This window comes from Cylas formicarius, unplaced genomic scaffold, assembly GCF_029955315.1.
Source record: "Cylas formicarius isolate icCylForm1 unplaced genomic scaffold, icCylForm1.1 PGA_scaffold_12__32_contigs__length_19106922, whole genome shotgun sequence".
NCBI lineage: Eukaryota > Metazoa > Arthropoda > Insecta > Coleoptera > Brentidae > Cylas > Cylas formicarius.
The window spans coordinates 13,192,221-13,212,051 of record NW_026844225.1 but is presented as its reverse complement, the minus strand read 5'-3'; the positions used below and the strand labels follow the sequence as shown (position 1 = coordinate 13,212,051).

General features: G+C 34.2%; 2 protein-coding genes across 11 annotated transcripts; both read left to right on the top strand.

Annotated features, from left to right (window-relative positions):
• Nucleotides 1-488: 488 nt before the first annotated feature.
• Nucleotides 489-4,071, top strand: LOC132695687 (ubiquitin-conjugating enzyme E2 H). Of its 2 annotated transcripts, none has more exons than XM_060660100.1 (5): nucleotides 489-752; nucleotides 975-1,051; nucleotides 1,114-1,281; nucleotides 1,385-1,513; nucleotides 2,507-4,071. In XM_060660100.1, the coding sequence occupies exons 1-5, from the start codon at nucleotides 700-702 to the stop codon at nucleotides 2,629-2,631; spliced, it is 552 nt and encodes a 183-aa protein (XP_060516083.1). In that variant the 5' UTR covers nucleotides 489-699; the 3' UTR covers nucleotides 2,632-4,071. The 2 variants fall into 2 exon arrangements, with proteins under 2 accessions (XP_060516083.1, XP_060516084.1); XM_060660101.1 differs by having other exon boundaries at nucleotides 1,648-4,071.
• Nucleotides 4,072-5,791: 1,720 nt separating this feature from the next.
• Nucleotides 5,792-19,625, top strand: LOC132708606 (inositol 1,4,5-trisphosphate receptor). 9 transcript variants are annotated; one of them, XM_060681024.1, is made up of 28 exons: nucleotides 5,792-5,809; nucleotides 6,703-6,842; nucleotides 6,902-7,088; nucleotides 8,472-8,558; nucleotides 8,614-9,091; nucleotides 9,145-9,670; nucleotides 9,724-9,889; nucleotides 9,944-10,848; nucleotides 10,922-11,072; nucleotides 11,125-11,269; nucleotides 11,340-11,378; nucleotides 11,671-11,846; nucleotides 11,910-12,791; nucleotides 12,847-13,047; nucleotides 13,210-13,719; nucleotides 13,938-14,042; nucleotides 14,285-14,405; nucleotides 14,466-14,796; nucleotides 14,848-14,959; nucleotides 15,027-15,056; nucleotides 15,210-15,324; nucleotides 15,375-16,868; nucleotides 17,009-17,131; nucleotides 17,184-17,521; nucleotides 17,577-17,754; nucleotides 17,816-18,021; nucleotides 18,660-18,825; nucleotides 18,884-19,625. In XM_060681024.1, exons 2-28 carry the CDS (start codon nucleotides 6,751-6,753, stop codon nucleotides 19,288-19,290), a joined length of 8,271 nt encoding a protein of 2,756 aa, XP_060537007.1. In that variant the 5' UTR covers nucleotides 5,792-5,809; nucleotides 6,703-6,750; the 3' UTR covers nucleotides 19,291-19,625. The 9 variants fall into 9 exon arrangements, with proteins under 9 accessions (XP_060537007.1, XP_060537006.1, XP_060537005.1 ...); XM_060681023.1 differs by lacking the exon at nucleotides 5,792-5,809 and adding an exon at nucleotides 6,194-6,443; XM_060681022.1 differs by lacking the exon at nucleotides 5,792-5,809 and adding an exon at nucleotides 6,194-6,449.
• Nucleotides 19,626-19,831: the final 206 nt, after the last annotated feature.

The window sequence follows — 19,831 nt, the reverse complement described above, 5'->3', positions numbered from 1 at the left end:
TAAGCAAAAATAATTTATTTTTTTGTCCCACAGATCCGAGCCTCTTAGGACATTTCGGAGATTTTACCGCACGGCTTGAATTTTGACATTTGTCAATTCTGATAGTCTGTCAGTGAATTTGTTTTGAAAAAATGTACCAAAAAACTAACGGTCGTAGAAAAAGTGTAGTATGCAACACGTTTGGTAAGCATTTTAAGTCACGAGCGGAGTGACGTGGCTGGTGAACCTTTAAAAGTCATGATGAACCTCGTGATTATTTTCATCCAGAAAATTTAATCAAGTTTGACCCATTTAAAATTTGTAATGTGAATAACACAAAACTATTTATTTATGCTCTCCAATTCATCATTTTTAATAATTAAAACTGAAAAACTGGCAGCGACGGATATCCAAAAAAGTGCGTTTGAAGGGTTGTAGGTGACGTCCAGCCGTAATGACGTAGGCAGTCCAAGTCTAAGTGCGGCCCTGTGTCTGACAACCGGGTCTGAATCAGTTTATGTCTATGAGTGGCAAAGACGTGTGAGTGTTTGTGTGGGGAGACGAACTTGGTATTGTTGTGGTTGTGGTGAACTGTGCTGGTTTGAACAACTAAATTTACAAGTTCAATCTTCGCTGCATTGAACATTAATTACTTTTTAACAATTTCAAAAAACAATAAGTGAAACTAAATTAATGGTGCAATATTTATGACATTCTAAAATGTCATCTCCCAGCGCTGGCAAAAGACGTATGGACACTGATGTTATTAAACTGTATCCTTCCTTTGTGTTTTGTAGAAATTGTAAACATTTCTGGCGTCAGCTGATTGTGATACGCACGTTTCAAATTTTTTCTAACCGCTTCACGGCCTTGTCCTTTCTCTCTTTGCCTTAAAAAAATCTATTTTGAATTTACTCGTAACTATTTTTGTCATATTTACAGCTGATCGTCAACAATATGTTTTATTGAATTTTTTTCTTAACAAATTTACTCAGCATAGAAAGCAAACATGAGGTGACAATTCTGGGGGGTTTGAATGAATTTTGTGTCAAATTTTATGGACCAAGAGGAAGTATGTAGAATGCTAATGATTCTAAAATGACTTTTTTAACATTCGTTTTTTTTGGGATTTAGCGCCTTATGAAGGTGGCGTTTGGAAAGTTCGGGTACATTTACCCGAACATTATCCATTCAAATCACCCAGTATAGGGTTCATGAACAGAGTTTATCACCCCAATATAGATGAAGTATCAGGTACAGTTTGTTTAGATGTTATTAATCAAGCTTGGACAGCACTTTATGGTAAGTTTTATGGACAAAATTAGATCTGAACTGTATTTTAATCCTCTCACCCACTCCTTTTAATTGGGAAAAAAATTATATTAAATCGTGGTACTTGTTTTAGATTTATCCAACATTTTTGAGTCGTTTCTTCCCCAACTATTAACATACCCAAATCCAATTGATCCTTTGAATGGGGATGCAGCTGCAATGTATCTTCACAAACCTGAGGAATACAAGAAAAAAGTTTCTGGTAAGTTCGCGGCTATGGTCATTTGAATTTGAATATTATTATTAATAAATAAATCAGAATCATAGACAAAATTATAACATTTAATGATCAGCAATGTTTTATTACCCTACTGAAAGTTTGAATAATGTTTACAGAATATGTTAGAAAATATGCCACAGAGGAAGCATTGCGCGGTGGGGAAAACATAAGTTCAGATAGCGAGTCTAGCATGTCAGATTTTTCAGAAAATGAGGCCGAGGATATGGAGTTATAACGCCGGCTGTTGACATCTTTTATTATTCATTATGCTCGCTCAATCAAACTTCCTCATTGGCTGAAAAATTCTGATTTAGAGTTAAAATGTGATGTGCTTAAACTGTTATTTATATTATCTTGATTGTTTTGCATTTTATAGTTTATTTTGTTGCCCAGTCTGTCTCAGGGTTAAAAAAAACTGGAATGCAGTCTTTGTAAGACACGGGCAGACATTATTTTTAAGACTTAGGGTTTAAATGCATTAGGGACAGTGGAGAACAATTTTATTTATTGCTTTTGCAGTTTTTTTTTTTTGGAGGACCAGCTTTATTATAAGTTTGAAATAGATATCTGAAAACCAAAATTATTTCAAACTTACACCAACCAAGAGTCATTTTTTAGCAAATTGATTTTTATTGTATTATGGTTTTTTAATAAAACTCTCCTTTTTACAAAATATATTGTGGATAAATTTGTGAATAAAACATATTTGTACCTCGTTAGGTTCAAGTTCATAGTTATTCGCTAGCTATTTCAAGAAATAAGTACTCTCGGTGGTTGGCTAGTGGCGTATCAATGGAATCCAGAGTACTAATAGTACACTCAAAACCACCAAAAAAAAAAAGTTGAATCAGTCACATTGTTTTGCATGGACCTCTTTGTTGTCATTTATTTTTAATTAAATTAATATTATTGCAGAATATATTGTGGATACATTTGAGTTGAACACATTTTTTTAATATATTTTTATTTCCTTAGGTTCATATTCACAGTTGCTAGCTAGCCATTTCAAGAAATATATACTTTCATTTGTTGGTATGTGGCGTACCCCAGGGTGGTCTGAATTTTTGGTAACATCATTACATCAGGTATTGGCAACTTAACACAGCAAACCGACAACATATAAAACTCTGCCTGTGATAAGAATAAAAATTATCAAAAAATAACACATGGCACCCTGTTTAGTTAATAGAAATTACCTACTTATCTTGTTGTAACTCAGTCAAAACGGAATGTTTTTTTATTGTACACGAAATGTTTCCAGTAGGCCTCAGATTCCTTTTTTTTTTATTTATAGGAATATCGATCTACACAAATTCCAAATTTCTAGCACGTATTTTTTTTATTTATGTATATTATTAATTTACACATATCCATTTCGGACATTAAAAAAGGAGGAAATATTTTTTTTTAATTTATTTTTTTGTATGCTTATACCGCATTGTGGACAAAAAAGGTGTATAAAATCCGAGCGACAAACATTTTTATGTATATATGTTTTTAATTTATATATGAAGACATCAATCTAAACAAGCCCCGAATTTCGGTTATTGCAGACGAAAAACATTTTTTCGTGTTTCTTTATTATGTATATTTTTGATTAACACAAATTCTGCATTTTTACAAGTCACTCGAAACTTCTCGTTTCGGTATCCAACTGACCTGCCCAGTAATGTCGATTAAGAAAACTAACAAATGAATCATCAAAACCAAAAAAACAGCTTGTGAAATAAAATAATAGGCGTGATTTGCTAATACATTTGTTAAAAATACCCAGTGGTCTGAGCAGATACTCATTTTTTTGTTGCGTATATTATATATGATTTGTATATTAGCGGAATAGGTGTGCAATTAATTTCAGAGTGAAAATGGCGTTTTTGTATTTTTGTTGCACAATAGTGTATATATTGAATGACAAAAGTGCTTCTAATAGCAAAAGCTTACTAAACCAACAAGCCATTATTGCAAAGTAAGTTTTGGTCCTGTTAACTTTATCTACTTAGTTGAACAGATAAGTTTTTGTGGTCTCATTAAATACCTAACTGTAAATAGATATGTTTATCGATTATTATTTAAAAATCATTTGAGTACTTTCTCTAAGACAGGATGTATTTTTATATAGAAAACCTTTTCGTGTGTTTTTTCATATTTTGATGTAAGGCTAGTTTATAAGAGTTTAAATCTGTCATAAGTAACCATTTTTGGAAAGTTTATCATAATGTGTCTTATTAGTGAGTTAAGTTTTTATAGTTTGACAGCGAACATACAAAACGTTTGAAACAAAAAGTACAGGCAAATTTCTGGTCATTTAAGAATCTTGCACTATAGTATATATAATATTTACATCAAAAGTATGTTTGCGGATGGACTATAACTGCACAATAATTATTGGGTTTTAAGTCTAGCTGTTGTCAATGAAAAAATATATTGAAAAAACATTGTCCTCGCGCAATGACAAAAATACATCACGTTTATATTTTTAACTACGACTAATAAAAAGAATTTTAAAGTGTAGGTCATATTGGTAGCGTAACCTTATCAAAATAAATAGGTACGTTTATTAAAATCTATGTTGTTTTATTTCTTATGCGTTTCAACCTTATTGTTTCAACCTCTCAGTAAAAAAAAAAAGATCAGTCAACCATACCGAGTTGCTGAGTTAAACGAAAACAAATATTGATGTGGGAGATCCCTGATACAAGGTTAAATTGGGAACACACTATGACGTCCCTCTTTCGATATCAAAAGAGCTTAAAAATTAAAAAAATAAAATTGCCGTATAAAAAGCATATTTTAGTGTGCGTTTTGTCAGATTGACGTTTGATTTGAAAAAGGCGGAAAATATATTTTTTAATAAACAATTTAAAATTGCTTCGTTGGATTTACTGCCCAGAGTTTCGGCAGAAAAACAGAAATAGATAATTTTTAGAATTTGGTCAATTACTTTTTATTTTAAGTTCTGGGTGGTTTTAAAAAAGCTGGCAAAAATTTCAAATCTATTTTTTGAATGGCTATTTCGATATTTTATTGGTTGATCGGCATCCGCATTTGTAAATGGTTTTGTTTTTTGCGCAATATAAAATCTAAACCTTTCTATTGCACTAAAAATTAGATCAAACGTTTGCAATCGATATGTATATTTCTAATTTTATTTGTTTGCGAATCTCTAAAACTTCAATTTTTAAAATTAATGGCGGGTTTTCTATGTTTTAAAAATATCGAACATTGATTCTAATGGCTCCTAAAATATCCGCAATGAAATAAATGTTTTTCTTATTGCTTAGAGCAGAAATGAACATGTAGATTTATATTTGGACAATTTAATTATCACTCAAATTTATTAAAACTTTATAGATTATCAATTCTGACAGCGAAACATATTATGAAAATTAATTTTTCGTAATGTATGAAGTATATGGATGTGGTTTAAGGCATCAGTTAATGCTAAAAATGGAAAAGATTTGTACACAAACCAAAATACCCTCCTAAAGGGTAGGTAGAGACTTCTCAGAATTGTGTTGTCAGTGATGCCGATATTCCCTCCTTTTCATGGTTAAAAACACGATAAACTTTTCTGACACCATCGGAACTTTAAATGAATTTTCGCGACGACAGTTGTTAATAGGTAGGTAGATTTTTATTGGCTGTAAAAGTATTGCTGGAACACTATATAAGCACAAAATACCTTGGGTAATTCTTTTTCGTGTAATTAGCAGTACTTAACGAATTGTAGTATGACTGAACAGGTAGGTGCAAGTAACAGCTATTAATAATTGTATATCTGGCGAAGGTGCGGGTACTTTAGAATTATAAAACAGGGAAAGGTTTTATAAATACGTAACCTAACGGGACCTTTGGCGGCTTCTATAAAATACAAATTATCGGTAAACGGAAAAAGTTAAATATAAATCTCGAAGGGTAAAATCGATGTTTAAAGGACAAGATATATATATAGATATTAAAAAGCTTCAGATTTTTCCGCTACATTAAATCTGGTGTGAAATTTTTTTGCGCCATGGACTGGCGCACAATCGAACGAGCTGCGGAAAATAAAAAAAAAAGTTATATCTATCAGGCTACCGGCAAATAGTCTATGTTAAACCGGGGTATCATTATTATCTCGATAACAACAGTTTATTTGCTTTGAATTAAACCAAGTTACATCCAAAATTAATGAAAAGGTTAAACTATAGGGCAAATCAATTGTTGAATTCAGTTGATGAGTGCGACGTTGCTATTTGAACGAAAACTCCGATCATCATCAACTGAAAATTGGCAATGGTAAGTAATTATTGCTCACTATGTATTTCTTCGCTTAAAGTGGAATGTTATGTATTATGACTATATATTTATATATGTTATTTTTGATGTTTCCGTTGAATACTTATTATCAATGTTTCGACTATTTTGTAATTTTTTCCCTCTCAAGATTTAAAATGTTAATCACATTCTCAGTATTAGGAAAATAAGTAAATATATTAAAAGTGAATCAAACTTAGCACCTGAATAAAATATCTAAACATAAAAAAGCATGTATATCTTATGCTAAAAGAACTGTCCCCAGAGAACATATGTATATGTACTTATAATACACATATACGTATATACAGACACAATCAACATAACCTCAATTTGAACTTAGTGGTGGCATTTGGCAACGTCTAAATTGGGTGACCTATATTTTTCTGCTGCCATCAACACATGATACAGGGTCACGATGTAGTGGGATGTTACCATCTTATGTCAATTCAAACAAGTTATCAATTTTTATGCCAGTTTTATGTTTTTCAATTAATGATTTAAAATAAAATACAGTGCCAAATGCGTTGCCGTCAACTAATTAACAAGATGTCCATTTTTAAAGTTATTGTTGTTAAACAGACTTAATAATTCTACAAAAATACGATTTAAAATGGTACTTGTAAGTAGTGTAACCTCTGAAACTTAACCTATATTTGTTTTCAGTTTGCTGATGTTTTATTTTTTTACCACCCAATTATCAAACATAATAACGACGGATTAACAAAACAAATAAATATAATTCTCGGCACGTTTATAGATTTAATATATGTTTAGAAACTTTAAGATTGTCTTTTGAACGGTAGTTGACAGATGGTTTTTCATATCTTTTAAATAAATAATAAAATCTTTTCACTTTTAATGCTTTGTTTTAGAAAGCTTAGTTGTTGTTGCCCCCAAAATACTCACAAAAAAGAACAAAAATGAACGAATCTGGGGGCAATGTGCTTCATGTTGGAGATATTGTGTCTCTCTATGCCGAGGGTACAGTGAGTGGGTTCCTTAGTACTCTAGGGTAAGAAAACTTTTTCGCCATATGCGCGAGAGACAGATTAATTTTATTAAAATTTACAGCTTGGTTGACGATCGTTGTGTGGTATGTCCAGAAGCAGGGGACCTATTAAACCCACCCAAAAAGTTCAGAGACTGTCTGTTTAGAATATGTCCAATGAACAGGTACTCTGCCCAGAAGCAATTCTGGAAGGCTGCCAAGCAAAGTATGGCTTCAAATACTGATACAAGCTTACTTAAGAGATTACATGTAAGCATTTTAAGTACAGGAAATTTGGGCTATAAGGCGGGCAATATTGTGGACAGAATTACCAGTTTTGAAAAAGTTTCGCTTTTTGTTGTGTTGTTTAATTGACCGCCTTGTCTATACGGTATTGCTAAACATCATATGCCAACTACATGCAATAAAACGTCAAGCAAAAATTTCGCGAAAAACGATTATTTCGTTTAAAAATGTGTAGATTTAGCTGTTAACTTCTTGAAGTTGAAAATTAGTTTTTATAAGAAGTAATCACACTAAAGTTTTTATTTATTGAAGTTAATTTTTTGACACCCTGTATAAGATAGGGAAATTATTGCAATTCTATAAAACAAATATCGTGGCACTTCATCATTTAATTAATATACCTTAAAGTTTAGGTATCTAAAATAAAACTTATAAAAAAAATATGTACAAACATTTAACAAAAATATCACCTTGATGCGTTTAGCAATTTTAAGACAACCTCTGTAATGTCACACTAATTGACAATATTTTAAAATTTAATATAGGGATTAATTTGAGTAATTTTAACAGAAGTAGTCAACTTGAATTGCTTAGTACAGCAGCCGGTCAAAAATTTGTAAACCCTAGGAATTGTTACCTTGACGACTTAATACTTTTTACGGTTTTTTAATAAATTTGATCTGAAAATAACAATTCATCGCTATATTCCGTTGAAATCAATTCCTAGAGTTTAACACCTGTTTACAGTATTATTTATGTTAACTTCTAAAAACAGTTTTTCACCACTAGGTTTCAACATTAAATCGATTGTTAGGCTTTTGTTATTTTATATTCCGCGATATTTAATATTTAGTGATTTAAATTTCCATGTAGCGATGCATCTCAAATATATTTTACATTAGATTCATAATAGGTATACCAAAGGTACTCTATAAGAATAAAAAACAATATTTATTCCATATGCGATATTGGTAATGTTACGTATTGAGTGTCAGTACCAAAATGCAATATAATGAAATGGTTGAAAAAGAGCCAATACGGTCACTTCATCCCCTACTCCCCTATGCTCGCCCCGTACGAGCATCTTTTGTTTCTGTCTAACCAACACCTTTGCCCGCTAATTGCCGTCTTTTATTGACGCAGTGAACATTTCCCAAAATGCGTTGCGAATATTTTATATTAGGAAAAGAAAGAGCCATTAAGACCGAGCCTTGATGTACTCTCCTGGTAATATCGAGAATTATTGTTTTTGGTTAAATATTAGTATTCCTAAATTATACCTACTATCTCACATATATCCTAAAATGAAACTGCCACAATATTGCGTAGCAGAGAAAAAAAACTATACTAAGCTGCAATAATTATTGAGATCTTTCCCAAATCTGTTTGGGAACTTTCCTTTTTTAGCATGCCGCTGAAATAGAAAAAAAGCAAAATGATACTGAAAACAAAAAATTCTTGGGAACTAATGTACTCTACGGCAATGTGGTTCAGGTAATTAAATTGACACAATAAAATAATATGCATAAAATAAACTCGATAATTGTAGCTCCTTCATTTAAAGTCAAATAAGTACTTAACTGTAAATAAGCGGCTGCCAGCTCTACTAGAAAAAAATGCTATGCGCGTTTATCTCGATAGTAATGGGAATGAAGGCTCCTGGTTTTATATTATGCCATTTTATAAACTGAGGGCAACAGGTGATAATGTCGTATTGGGTGACAAAGTTATGTTAAACCCTGTTAGTCCTGGGCAACAAGTTTTGCATGTAGCATCTAACCATGAATTAGCAGACAATCCAGGGTGTAAAGAAGTAAATGTTGTTAATGGAAGCACTTCGTGGAAAGTTACCCTATTTTTGGAGCACAGGGAAAATTTAGATGATATCTTGAAAGGTGGTGATGTTGTTAGGTTGTTCCATGCGGAACAAGAAAAGTTTTTAACCATGGATGAGCATAAAAAACAGCATCATGTCTTTCTCAGGACAACAGGACGTACCAGTGCATTTGCTGCTACTAGTAGTAAAGGTTCGTTAAAAAAAACTTTTAGTTGTATTGTTTGTTTGCTGTTCTAATTATAGCTTTGTGGGAGGTGGAAGTGGTTCAAAACGACCCCTGCAGGGGTGGCGCTGCGCACTGGGATTCTTTATTTAGATTTAAGCATCTAGCTACAGGGCAGTATTTAGCTGCCGCTGTAGATTCCGATGAATCTGATAAAAATGATCCAGGTGAAAATACCTCTTACCGTTTGGTACCCGTTGCCCACCCTAGTGAAAGAAACGAAATAGCTTCGCTTTTTGAACTTGATCCAACAAGCTTACCAAGAGCAGATTCTTTGGTTCCCCAATCGAGTTGGGTTAGATTACATCATATCTTTACTAATACTTGGGTTCACTCTACCTCAATACCGATAGATAAAGATGAAGAAAAACCAGTTATGTCCAAAGTAGGCTGTGCTTTGGTTAAAGAAGACAAGGAGGCCTTTGGATTAATTTCAGTGTCACCTGTAGAAGTTCGCGATCTCGATTTTGCAAATGATGCTTGCAAATTATTGTCATCCTTATCTGTTAAGTTAGCGAAGGGAACAATTTCACATAGTGAAAGGAGGTGATTTTTTTTATCATCGAGATTGTACCCTGTCTTATTTTTCTCAACACTAGGTCTTTAACGACTTTGCTACAAGATATTGTTTATTTTGTTGCGCAACTGGAAAACGATCAAAACAAGACTGAAGCTTTAGATCTAATTATTACGAATCCTAATCGAGACAGGCAGAAACTGCTGAGGGAACAGGCTATTCTTAAACAACTCTTCAGAATATTGCAGGTATGGATCAATTTTTTCAAAAGTGTTCATTAAACAAATCAAGGCTTCTTGTAGGGACCTTTCTTAGAAGAAAATGGGGAACCATCATTTCTAAAACTCGAAGAACTTAATGATCCTCGTCATGGACCGTACAAATATATTTTTAGGCTTTGTTATCGAATATTGAGATTAAGTCAACAAGATTATCGAAAGAATCAAGAATATATAGCAAAACATTTTGGTTTCATGCAGAAACAAATTGGCTATGATATTTTAGCTGAAGATACAATAACGGCTTTATTACACAATAACAGGAAATTGTTGGAGAAACATATAACACCAGCAGAAATTGAAACTTTCGTCGGATTAGTGAGGAAAAATATGAGTAATTGGGAATCTCGATTTTTAGACTATTTATCAGATTTATGCATATCAAATAAAAAAGCAATACCAGTAACCCAGGAACTAATATGTAAAAGTGTGTTGAGTCAGAAAAACTCTGACATTCTCATAGAAACTCGAATGATGAAAACTCAGGTTGAGCTTCACGAAGTCGCTGAAGAGGATGAAAGTCTGTTAGATAATGAAGATAGTTTAATAACGGTAGTGGAAGAGTGTCAAACTATGTTGCTCTGGAAAAATCGTCAGAAGCAGATGACTTTGACCGATTTATGTCGCAATGCAAAACTAGGAAGCAAAGAAGATCAAGCGATTCTCGACTATTATAAACATCAGCTAGATCTTTTCTCTAACATGTGTCTCAATAGACAGTACTTAGCTCTTAATAACCTGTCGCCACACCTAGACATAGAACTTATACTTAAGTGTATGGCGGATGAAAATGTAAACTTTGACCTTCGCGCCTCATTTTGTCGATTGATGCTACATCTTCATGTAGATAGAGATCCACAAGAGCCTGTCACTCCTGTCAAATATGCAAGATTGTGGTCAGAAATCCCATCGCTAATGTCTATAAATGAGTTAGTATGAGTTTTCTGCCGGCTTTGTTTTTGCATGACTTAACTATTGGACTAATAACATTTTGAGTTTTAGTTATGATTGTAACAAAATGCCAGACCCAAATAAAGAAGCAGTTCGTGCCAAATTTTCGTCTACTATATCTTTTGTGGGTGGTTATCTTTGCAATGTAGTTGCTAAAATGTGGTCATTTGCTGATCAGGAACAAAATAAACTAACTTTTGAGGTTTAAACATTCTTAGGGTTTTGCAGAGGAAAAAATAAAATTCAAATTTTAGGTTGTGAAATTGGCCAGAGAGTTAATTTATTTTGGTTTTTATAGTTTTTCTGACTTGCTTAAATTAACCAAAACGTTGCTTAGCATTTTGGATTGCGTGTCTGAAGCCGATATGGACGGCATTATTCCAGTAGGCGATATTGACTGTAAGTATTTTGATTTGCTTTAACATTTTTAACATAAGTCCAAACATTTAAAATTGTCTTTCTTAAGCAGCAGCAGACGACAAAAAGTCTAAAGAAACGGAAGAAAAAGGTATCTTTGCCGTTTTAGTGTTTTTTATGTTTCTGACTGTTAGCCGTCAAGACGCTTCAATATTTTGTTCTCCCATTGATGTTTTTTCTTCGTTCTTATCGTTAGACGTTGTATAAAGGCAACACCGAATTTGAAATAATTGAAGATAAAGCGTACCAGAAGAAACGTCATTGTAATCTTATAGCAGGTGGCAGCAAATAATTTGCGAGATTTTTTGTCTTCTTCAATTCGTAGCTTTTCTTATTAGACAAGAAAATGTACTTTATTATATGTATATTTTTATTTTTGACAGCTGAAGGTGGTGTGTTGAGAACTATTGGAGATATGGGAGCTGTAATGACTTCATTAACATTGGGCCCTAGTGGGAGGGCGGTAGTGACATCAAATGGTCAACATAAAGGTTCACACTACCATAAAGAATATCCTCTCGTTATGGACACAAAGCTCAAAATTATTGAAATATTGGAGGTGTGAATTAAAACTGCATTAATATCTTAGTATTTAAAATTTTATCCATTTCATTATTTTCAGTTTATCTTAGATGTTCGTTTGGATTATAGAATTAGTTGTCTTTTAAGTATATTTAAACAAGAGTTTGACGAATCAGAACGACATAGCGGGGGTAATGTTAACCTGGGTCAAAAAAATATTGATTTAGAGGCTATTGGAAGTCAAGCTGAAGGCATTTTTGGAAGCAGTGAAGATAGTGCGATATTAGATCTTGATGGTCACGGTGGCAGAACCTTCCTAAGGGTTTTATTACACTTAACTATGCACGATTATCCACCATTAGTATCTGGAGCATTGCATCTCTTGTTCCGCCATTTCAGCCAAAGGCAAGAAGTTTTACAAGCCTTTAGACAAGTTCAGTTGCTTGTTTCTGATAGCGACATTGAATCCTATAAACAAATTAAAGCTGATTTAGACGTTTTGAGACAATCAGTAGAAAAATCTGAGCTCTGGGTTTATAAATCGAAATGTGTTGAAGACCATACTTCTTCAGGGAAGAAGAATAAGGAAGAAGAAGATGAAGTACCTACAGCAAAGCCACCCATGCTAAGTGTTTTGGAAAAGAAAGGATCGGCTATAAATTTGGATGTAGGCCCTCCTTTACACCCGGAACAAGCGGAAGAATATCGGAAAATTCAGCAAATATTAATCAGAATGAATAAACTGTGTACTCAAGACTCTCCAATGCTCAAACCAAGAAAACATGAACAACGTTTATTACGAAACGTTGGAGTACACACCGTAGTTCTTGATTTGCTTCAAGTACCATATGATGAGAAAGAAGACATCCGGATGAATGAACTTATGAGGCTCGCTCACGAATTTCTCCAAAACTTTTGCCTGGGTAATCAACAAAATCAAATTTTACTTTACAAGCATTTGGATTTATTTCTAAATCCTGGGGTAAAATATCGAAAATAATAAATTTAGTTCAAACTTACGCCTTCACGTATTTTAGATTAGAGAGGCGCAAACTGTGTGTGCAATATTTCAAGATAATCCGACTTTGTGCAATGAAGAAAACGAAAAAGTCATTCAGCACTTCGTTCATTGCATTGAAAGCCATGGCAGGCATGTGCAATATTTAAAGTTTTTGCAAACTATCGTCAAAGCTGACAACCAATTTATTAGAAAATGTCAGGATATGGTTATGCAGGAGGTAATATTGAAATAAATACGTTTTTGGTAGAACGAAAAAAAGGAAACTTTAAATTTTTTTATTCGCATAGCATCGCGTAAAAACCATTATGACCGTAAATCAATTTAAATTTTCCATTGTCCAGTTCTGCAAAACTTTTCCTATAAACTTTATAAATTTCAGTTAATAAACGCTGGGGAGGATGTTCTTGTTTTCTATAATGATAAAGCATCCTTCAACCATTTCATTGAAATGATGAGATCAGAACGCCATTGCATGGACGAAAGTAGTCCATTAAAGTATCATGTAGAATTAGTGAAACTCTTAGCTTGCTGCACTATGGGCAAAAACGTATATACAGAAATCAAAAGTCATAGTTTGTTGCCTTTGGATGATATTGTCTCAATGGTTACTCATCCAGATTGCATACCAGAAGTTAAAGAAGCGTATGTGGGGTTTTTGCATCACTGTTATATTGACACTGAAGTTGAGATGAAAGAAATATACACTTCGAACCACATGTGGACTTTATTTGAAAAGTCTTTCCTAGTTGATATGGCTGATATTGCCACAGCACCAAATGATCGGAAACACCCCGACAATGCTTTAGAAAATTATGTTACAAACACAGTTATGAACCTTATCACTACATTTTTCAAAAGCCCGTTTTCTGATCAAAGTACTACAGTACAGGTAAGTAAAGAATTTGTTTAGTGTAAGATCTGGCCTTTCATGCATGTGGGTTTACATTTTACTAACTATTAGCATTTCAAGGACAGTGTGGTAGTTTTTCAGTATTGATGGTTTTTTCGCTCGGAAGCTAAAAAAAATTGTTAAAACTAAATTAGAGATAAAACTATCAATACTTGGTAATGGTGCTTTTCTGGTGTCTTTTTTGGGTATCTTATTAGAATCATCTGCATGAAGCAAGCGTTTATTGGAGTGGTTCTACAACAGATGATTTTCATCATACTTCAAGTAATTCTCGACTCAAACATACTCCATTTTCTTCTAATGTAAGTAACATAGCTGTCCCGACTATAGTTTCTTATTCACATTTGTTTTCTCTTCGCAGTAGTTCAAATGTACCTCGATGTAAATAGCTACATTAAAAAAATTGCTGTAATTCGTAGATAATTCCAACTTTTGAACATATAAGTTACATGGGCTTAAGTCTAATTTGATGCATGCGCTTTATTTTACTATTGTATGGCGAGATTAAATGCCAAACCGCTGTTTTATTAATTACGTTTTACAGACAAGGCAACCAATTTTCGTACAGCTATTACAATCGGCATTCAGAGTCTCACAGTGCCTTTGGCTTTCCGCATCTCAGCGATTTAATGTCGAAAATTGCATTCGTACACTTTCAGAAGTGGGTTAGTAATGCTCTACCGTTTTTTCATGAATTTCGTTTAAACGAATCTAAAAATTTTTAGCAAAAAACAGGGGTATTGCCATACCTTTAGATTTGGAAAGTCAAGTTGCACCTATGTTCAACAAGGCTAATATATTAACGCGACAAACTAGCAAGTGGTTGACAGCTTCTAAGACACCGAAAATTGAAAGATCGCAGTCACAATTGATGAGGTTAGACAGAAGTATAATAGAAGGTTTACAAGATATCGTCTCACTTCTCGAAGATCAATTAAAACCGTTGGTTCAATCGGAGTTATCGCTCCTTGTTGATGTATTATATAGACCAGAACTACTGTTTCCCCCTGGTACAGAGCCCAGGAAAAGATGTGAAAGTGGGGGATTTATTAGGAGGTAATTATTGAATTCATAAAATGTTTCAAACAGTTTCAATATCGCTTTCAGGCTAATAAAACATACGGAGAAGCTGCTTGAAGAAAAGGAAGAGAAATTGTGCGTGAAAGTTTTAAGAACCCTTAGAAAAATGATGGCGGTCGATCCGGAATATGGGGAAAAGGTTAAAAACGAATTTTTTATTTAAACGTTAGCAAATAATCAGTGTTTCTTTCTTAAATGCTGCTTAGATCGATAAAAGTCTGTCAGAAAATGACATGGTATAGTATTATTTTTACTTATTGTGTCACTTTCCTGGATGTTTAATTTCCTTGTAAATATCTATGTAAATTGGTTGTGCCCCTATATGTTGCCCATCCCTATAAAATTTAATAAAATATAAAATGTGTTGATTAAATAGTTAAAATTTATAGGGAGAAGTGCTCAGAAACAGCTTGTTAGCCCGATATTTTGGAAAAGCGGCTACGCAGAATCAGGAAAGCATGACGGTCACTGCCCATCAACCAGCTATAACGCACGGCCCAGGAGGTATATTGGCGTCATTGTAGTTAATTTGAGCTAGATGTAATATTTTTTAGCGAAAATAATTAGTAGGGCCGGTCAAACTTTACACGATGTTCAGACCCATTTAGATAAAGAAGGAGCATCTGATTTAGTCGTCGAATTGGTAATAAAATCGGGAAACTCTCCATCAATTTTTGAGGAGGCCGTCGAATTGGGAATAGCCCTTTTGGAAGGCGGCAATTCAACTATCCAAAAGAGCATGTACAATAAATTACTCGGTGGTGACTTGAGCCAGGCGTTCTTTAAGGTCTTCTATGAGAAAATGAAAGACTCTCAATCGGAAATAAAGTCCACGGTATCTGTGAATACATCGGATATGGCTGCCAAAGCGCACGAAGATAAGCAGGATGGCAAAGAAATTGAGAAACTGTCAAAAAAACAGGGAAAAACAAATGGTATATTGATTACTGACGAATTAAGGGATGAGTTGAGCAGGGCCGCGGAGTGTACAACTCAGGCCTATGCTCACATTCGAAGCATGGCCTCTGGAGACGATGCAGTAGTGAACTCAAGTGCCGCATCTGCGTTTGAGGACTTGCTAGCCGAAAAAATGGAAAAACATCGCGAAAGAGACGAACAGAACGGGTTATCAAATAAAGTTTTGATAATGCAACCGATATTAAGATTTTTGCAACTGTTATGCGAAAATCACAACCCGAAGTTGCAGAATCTGTTGAGAAATCAGAACAACAAAAACAACTTCAATCTGGTTTCCGAAACCCTCATGTTCTTGGATTGTATATGTGGATCGACTACCGGCGGTTTAGGCCTTTTGGGATTGTATATAAATGAAAATAATGTGGCTTTGATAAACCAGACCTTAGAGACGCTTACCGAATATTGTCAAGGGCCCTGCCATGATAACCAGAACTGTATAGCAACACATGAATCGAATGGGTTGGATATTATAACTGCGTTAATATTGAACGACATTAATCCGCTAGGCAAATCGAGAATGGACTTGGTTTTAGAGTTGAAGAACAACGCATCAAAACTTCTACTAGCTATAATGGAGAGTCGAGGTGATAGTGAAAACGCCGAACGAATCTTGTCAAACATGAATCCCAAACAACTAGTTGAAGTTGCTTGCAAAGCATTTCACCAAGAGACCACTGAAGACGACGATGACGTAGACGACGGTAGTGTTGAGGATGTGGTTTCGCCCAAAGAAGTCGGTCATAATATTTATATACTGTGCCACCAATTGGCTCAACACCACAAAGAATTAGCTAATTTGCTTATACCTTCGGACAACTTGGATCCTAAAATGCATAAAGCACTAGAATATTACAATACTCACACAGCACAAATAGAAATAGTTCGCCACGATCGCACATTGGAACAGATAGTTTTTCCGATCCCAGAAATTTGCGAATATATTACAAAAGATACCAAAATTAGGGTGTTAAATACGGCTGAGAGGGATGATCAGGGTTCCAAAGTTGCAGACTTCTTCGATAGGACCAACGATATGTTCAGCGAAATGAATTGGCAGAAGAAACTTAGAGGTTTGTGGGTGCGCGGAACCATATCAAATCAACCAATAAAAAAATTATAGAAGTCGTTTAAGAGTTGAAAATGATACAAATAAGTGAGGTTGATTTGATATGATCTTATCCTAGTGTATAAAATTATTTTATTGCTACAGCTCAGCCGGTTCTGTCTTGGGTCAGTAGCTACATGTCGCTTTGGAGTAATATACTATTCAACTGCGCTGTGTTAATAAATCTTATAGTAGCATGTTTCTATCCGTTTGAAGATACTTTACCACGTAAGTTAGTTGCAGGGACGTGCATATTTTCAATTAACTTTTTGGCTTGTAGAAATAACCTCAACAATCTCCATATTAATTTGGATAGCCATGTTGGTCTCTTCCGCCATAGTTATAACGCTACCAAGAGAAACTGGGATTAGAACTCTAGTTGCTTCGACCATACTTAGGCTTATCTACTCCCTCGGCCCGGAGCCAACATTGTGGATACTTGGATCCGTAACCATAATTCTCAAGGGAATACATCTAGTCAGTATAATGGGCAACCATGGAACGCTAACCAAAACGTATCAGCAAATTCTAACTGACGCAGAGTTGGTTTATCATTTAACATATTTAGTGTTTTGTATGTTAGGACTAATGATGCATCCGTTTTTCTATTCTGTTTTGGTCAGTCTTGCCATATTTCCAGTTTGCGGCCGTTTTTAATACCGATTCATTATAGTTGTTCGACGTTGTTTATCGAGAAGAGACACTTCTGAACGTTATAAGATCAGTTACTCGAAATGGCAGATCTATCATTTTAACAGCAGTACTAGCTTTAATTTTGGTGTACATGTTTTCTATAATCGGGTTCATGTTCTTCAGAGACGACTTCATTGTTAGCGTCAAGAAAAAGGATGGTAATATAAATGAAATACGTAAATAAATCAACTTCCGAGCCGCAAATAATGTATTTTTTAGTTGAATCCTGCGAGTCGTTCTCGGAATTAACGGGAAATAAATACAAGGAAGATGCTACTGGGGAATATTGCGAATTAATAGACCCCGGCGAAGAACGTAAAGAGAGAGCGTGTGATTCTTTAAGGATGTGTATCGTGACGACTCTTAACCAGGGATTGAGAAACGGTGGTGGAATTGGCGATATTCTGAGAGCACCTAGTAGTGAAGTATGTGATTATTTTCATTATTTAATTTTAAGTCTCCGCACTGATTTATTTAAAATAATTGACAACTTTTAAACAAATCGTAATTATTCTCTTTCGAGGAAAATTCTTTCTCCACGGAAGCGCCTTGCCGGCCTCCCTCCCGCTCTGCCACGAACGCACCGATACGATTTGGATTTTTCGCGTTAGTGCCTTTTTGGCAATTCCACTCCCGCTAGAGGGTTAGTTTTTGGCGTTAATGCCTTTTTGGCAATTTCACCCCAGCTAGGGGTAGTCTTTGCGTTAGTGACTTTTTAGCAAACTCACCCCTGGTGCAAGTGCTGATTATTTAAAAAGAGTAAAACATTACGCCAATGGTGTTTTCAATTAATTAAATTTTTAAATATTCGCGTACCATATCCACGGATTCGGTGCTTATAAAATTTTTAAAAGTCAAATTTGAATACTAAATAATAACGTAACTTTCAGCCCTCATAGGCCACACAAAATGAAAAAAAAAAACTAACTTTTTTTGAAATAGTTTTTTGATTGGTGCCCATTTTGAAAACTTTTTTTCTTAATTTGATCTCGTTTTATTTAAATTTTGCCAATAGGGAACTTGTTATTAAAATAACAGGCTCTGTATATTTTTTGTATTTTAGGAGCCCTTGTTTGTACCTAGAGTAGTGTATGATCTACTATTCTTCTTTGTCGTGATTATTATTGTACTTAACCTTATCTTCGGTGTGATCATCGATACCTTTGCCGATTTAAGATCGGAGAAACAACAGAAAGAATTAATTTTAAAGAACACCTGCTTCATTTGTGGTAATTTACTCGCAGCATAAAATCAAATCGTGCCGCTCAAATTTACTTTTTTTTACAGGGCTAAACCGATCGGCATTTGACAACAAAACGGTGAGCTTCGAAGAACATATTAAAAACGAGCACAACATGTGGCATTACTTGTACTTCATAGTTTTAATTAAAGTGAAGGATCCTACGGAGTTTACAGGTCCAGAAAGTTACGTCTACACTTTAGTAAAGTCAGTGAATTTGGATTGGTTTCCAAGATTACGGGCCATGTCTCTAGCCGCTGTAGAAGGAGAAGGCGAGCAAATCGAACTCAGAAGTCTTCAAAATGTCTTGGAAAGTACTCAGACGCTTGTTAAAAATTTGTCGCATCAGTTGATGGAGTTGAAGGAGCAAATGGCCGAACAGAGAAAACAAAAACACAGGATAGGCCTGTTGAGTTCAGCTTCGGCATATCTACAACCAAATAACGTTTCATAGAGACTAAGTAGGAGTTAATGTCGTTCACTAGTCTTTTCATATTGTTCTACTGTTTTGATGTTAATGCAATAATCGTTTGCGATTTTTCTTGTTACGATTCTATATTAAATCTGCAATGCTCAATTTAATTGTTAAAACCGTTTTCAAACTTAACCAAAACGTTGCCCTCTGCATGATGGTAGTCTTAGCCATTTTTTGCGTAACTACATCTTCTATTTTTTATTATTATCCGTTGTGGTTGTAGGGTGGTTGTATGAAAATATTTCTTTAAGAAGCAATATTTTTGTTGTATGTACTTTTGTAATGTGTAAATTTTCTTGAAATAGATTCTATACCATGTTTATATGTTTTATCTTTTTTTTATTTTATTACTTTTTATCCCCTTACTAAGTTTTTTTGCTAAATTAAGAATGGTCTGTAAGGATATCCTTCTTTCATTACCATTATTCTAATTACTTATATTAAATTTGGCAAAACAGACAAATAAGCTAAACATTAATCAAGAAAAACCTAAAAAAAACGACCGGATTAAATATAGCAG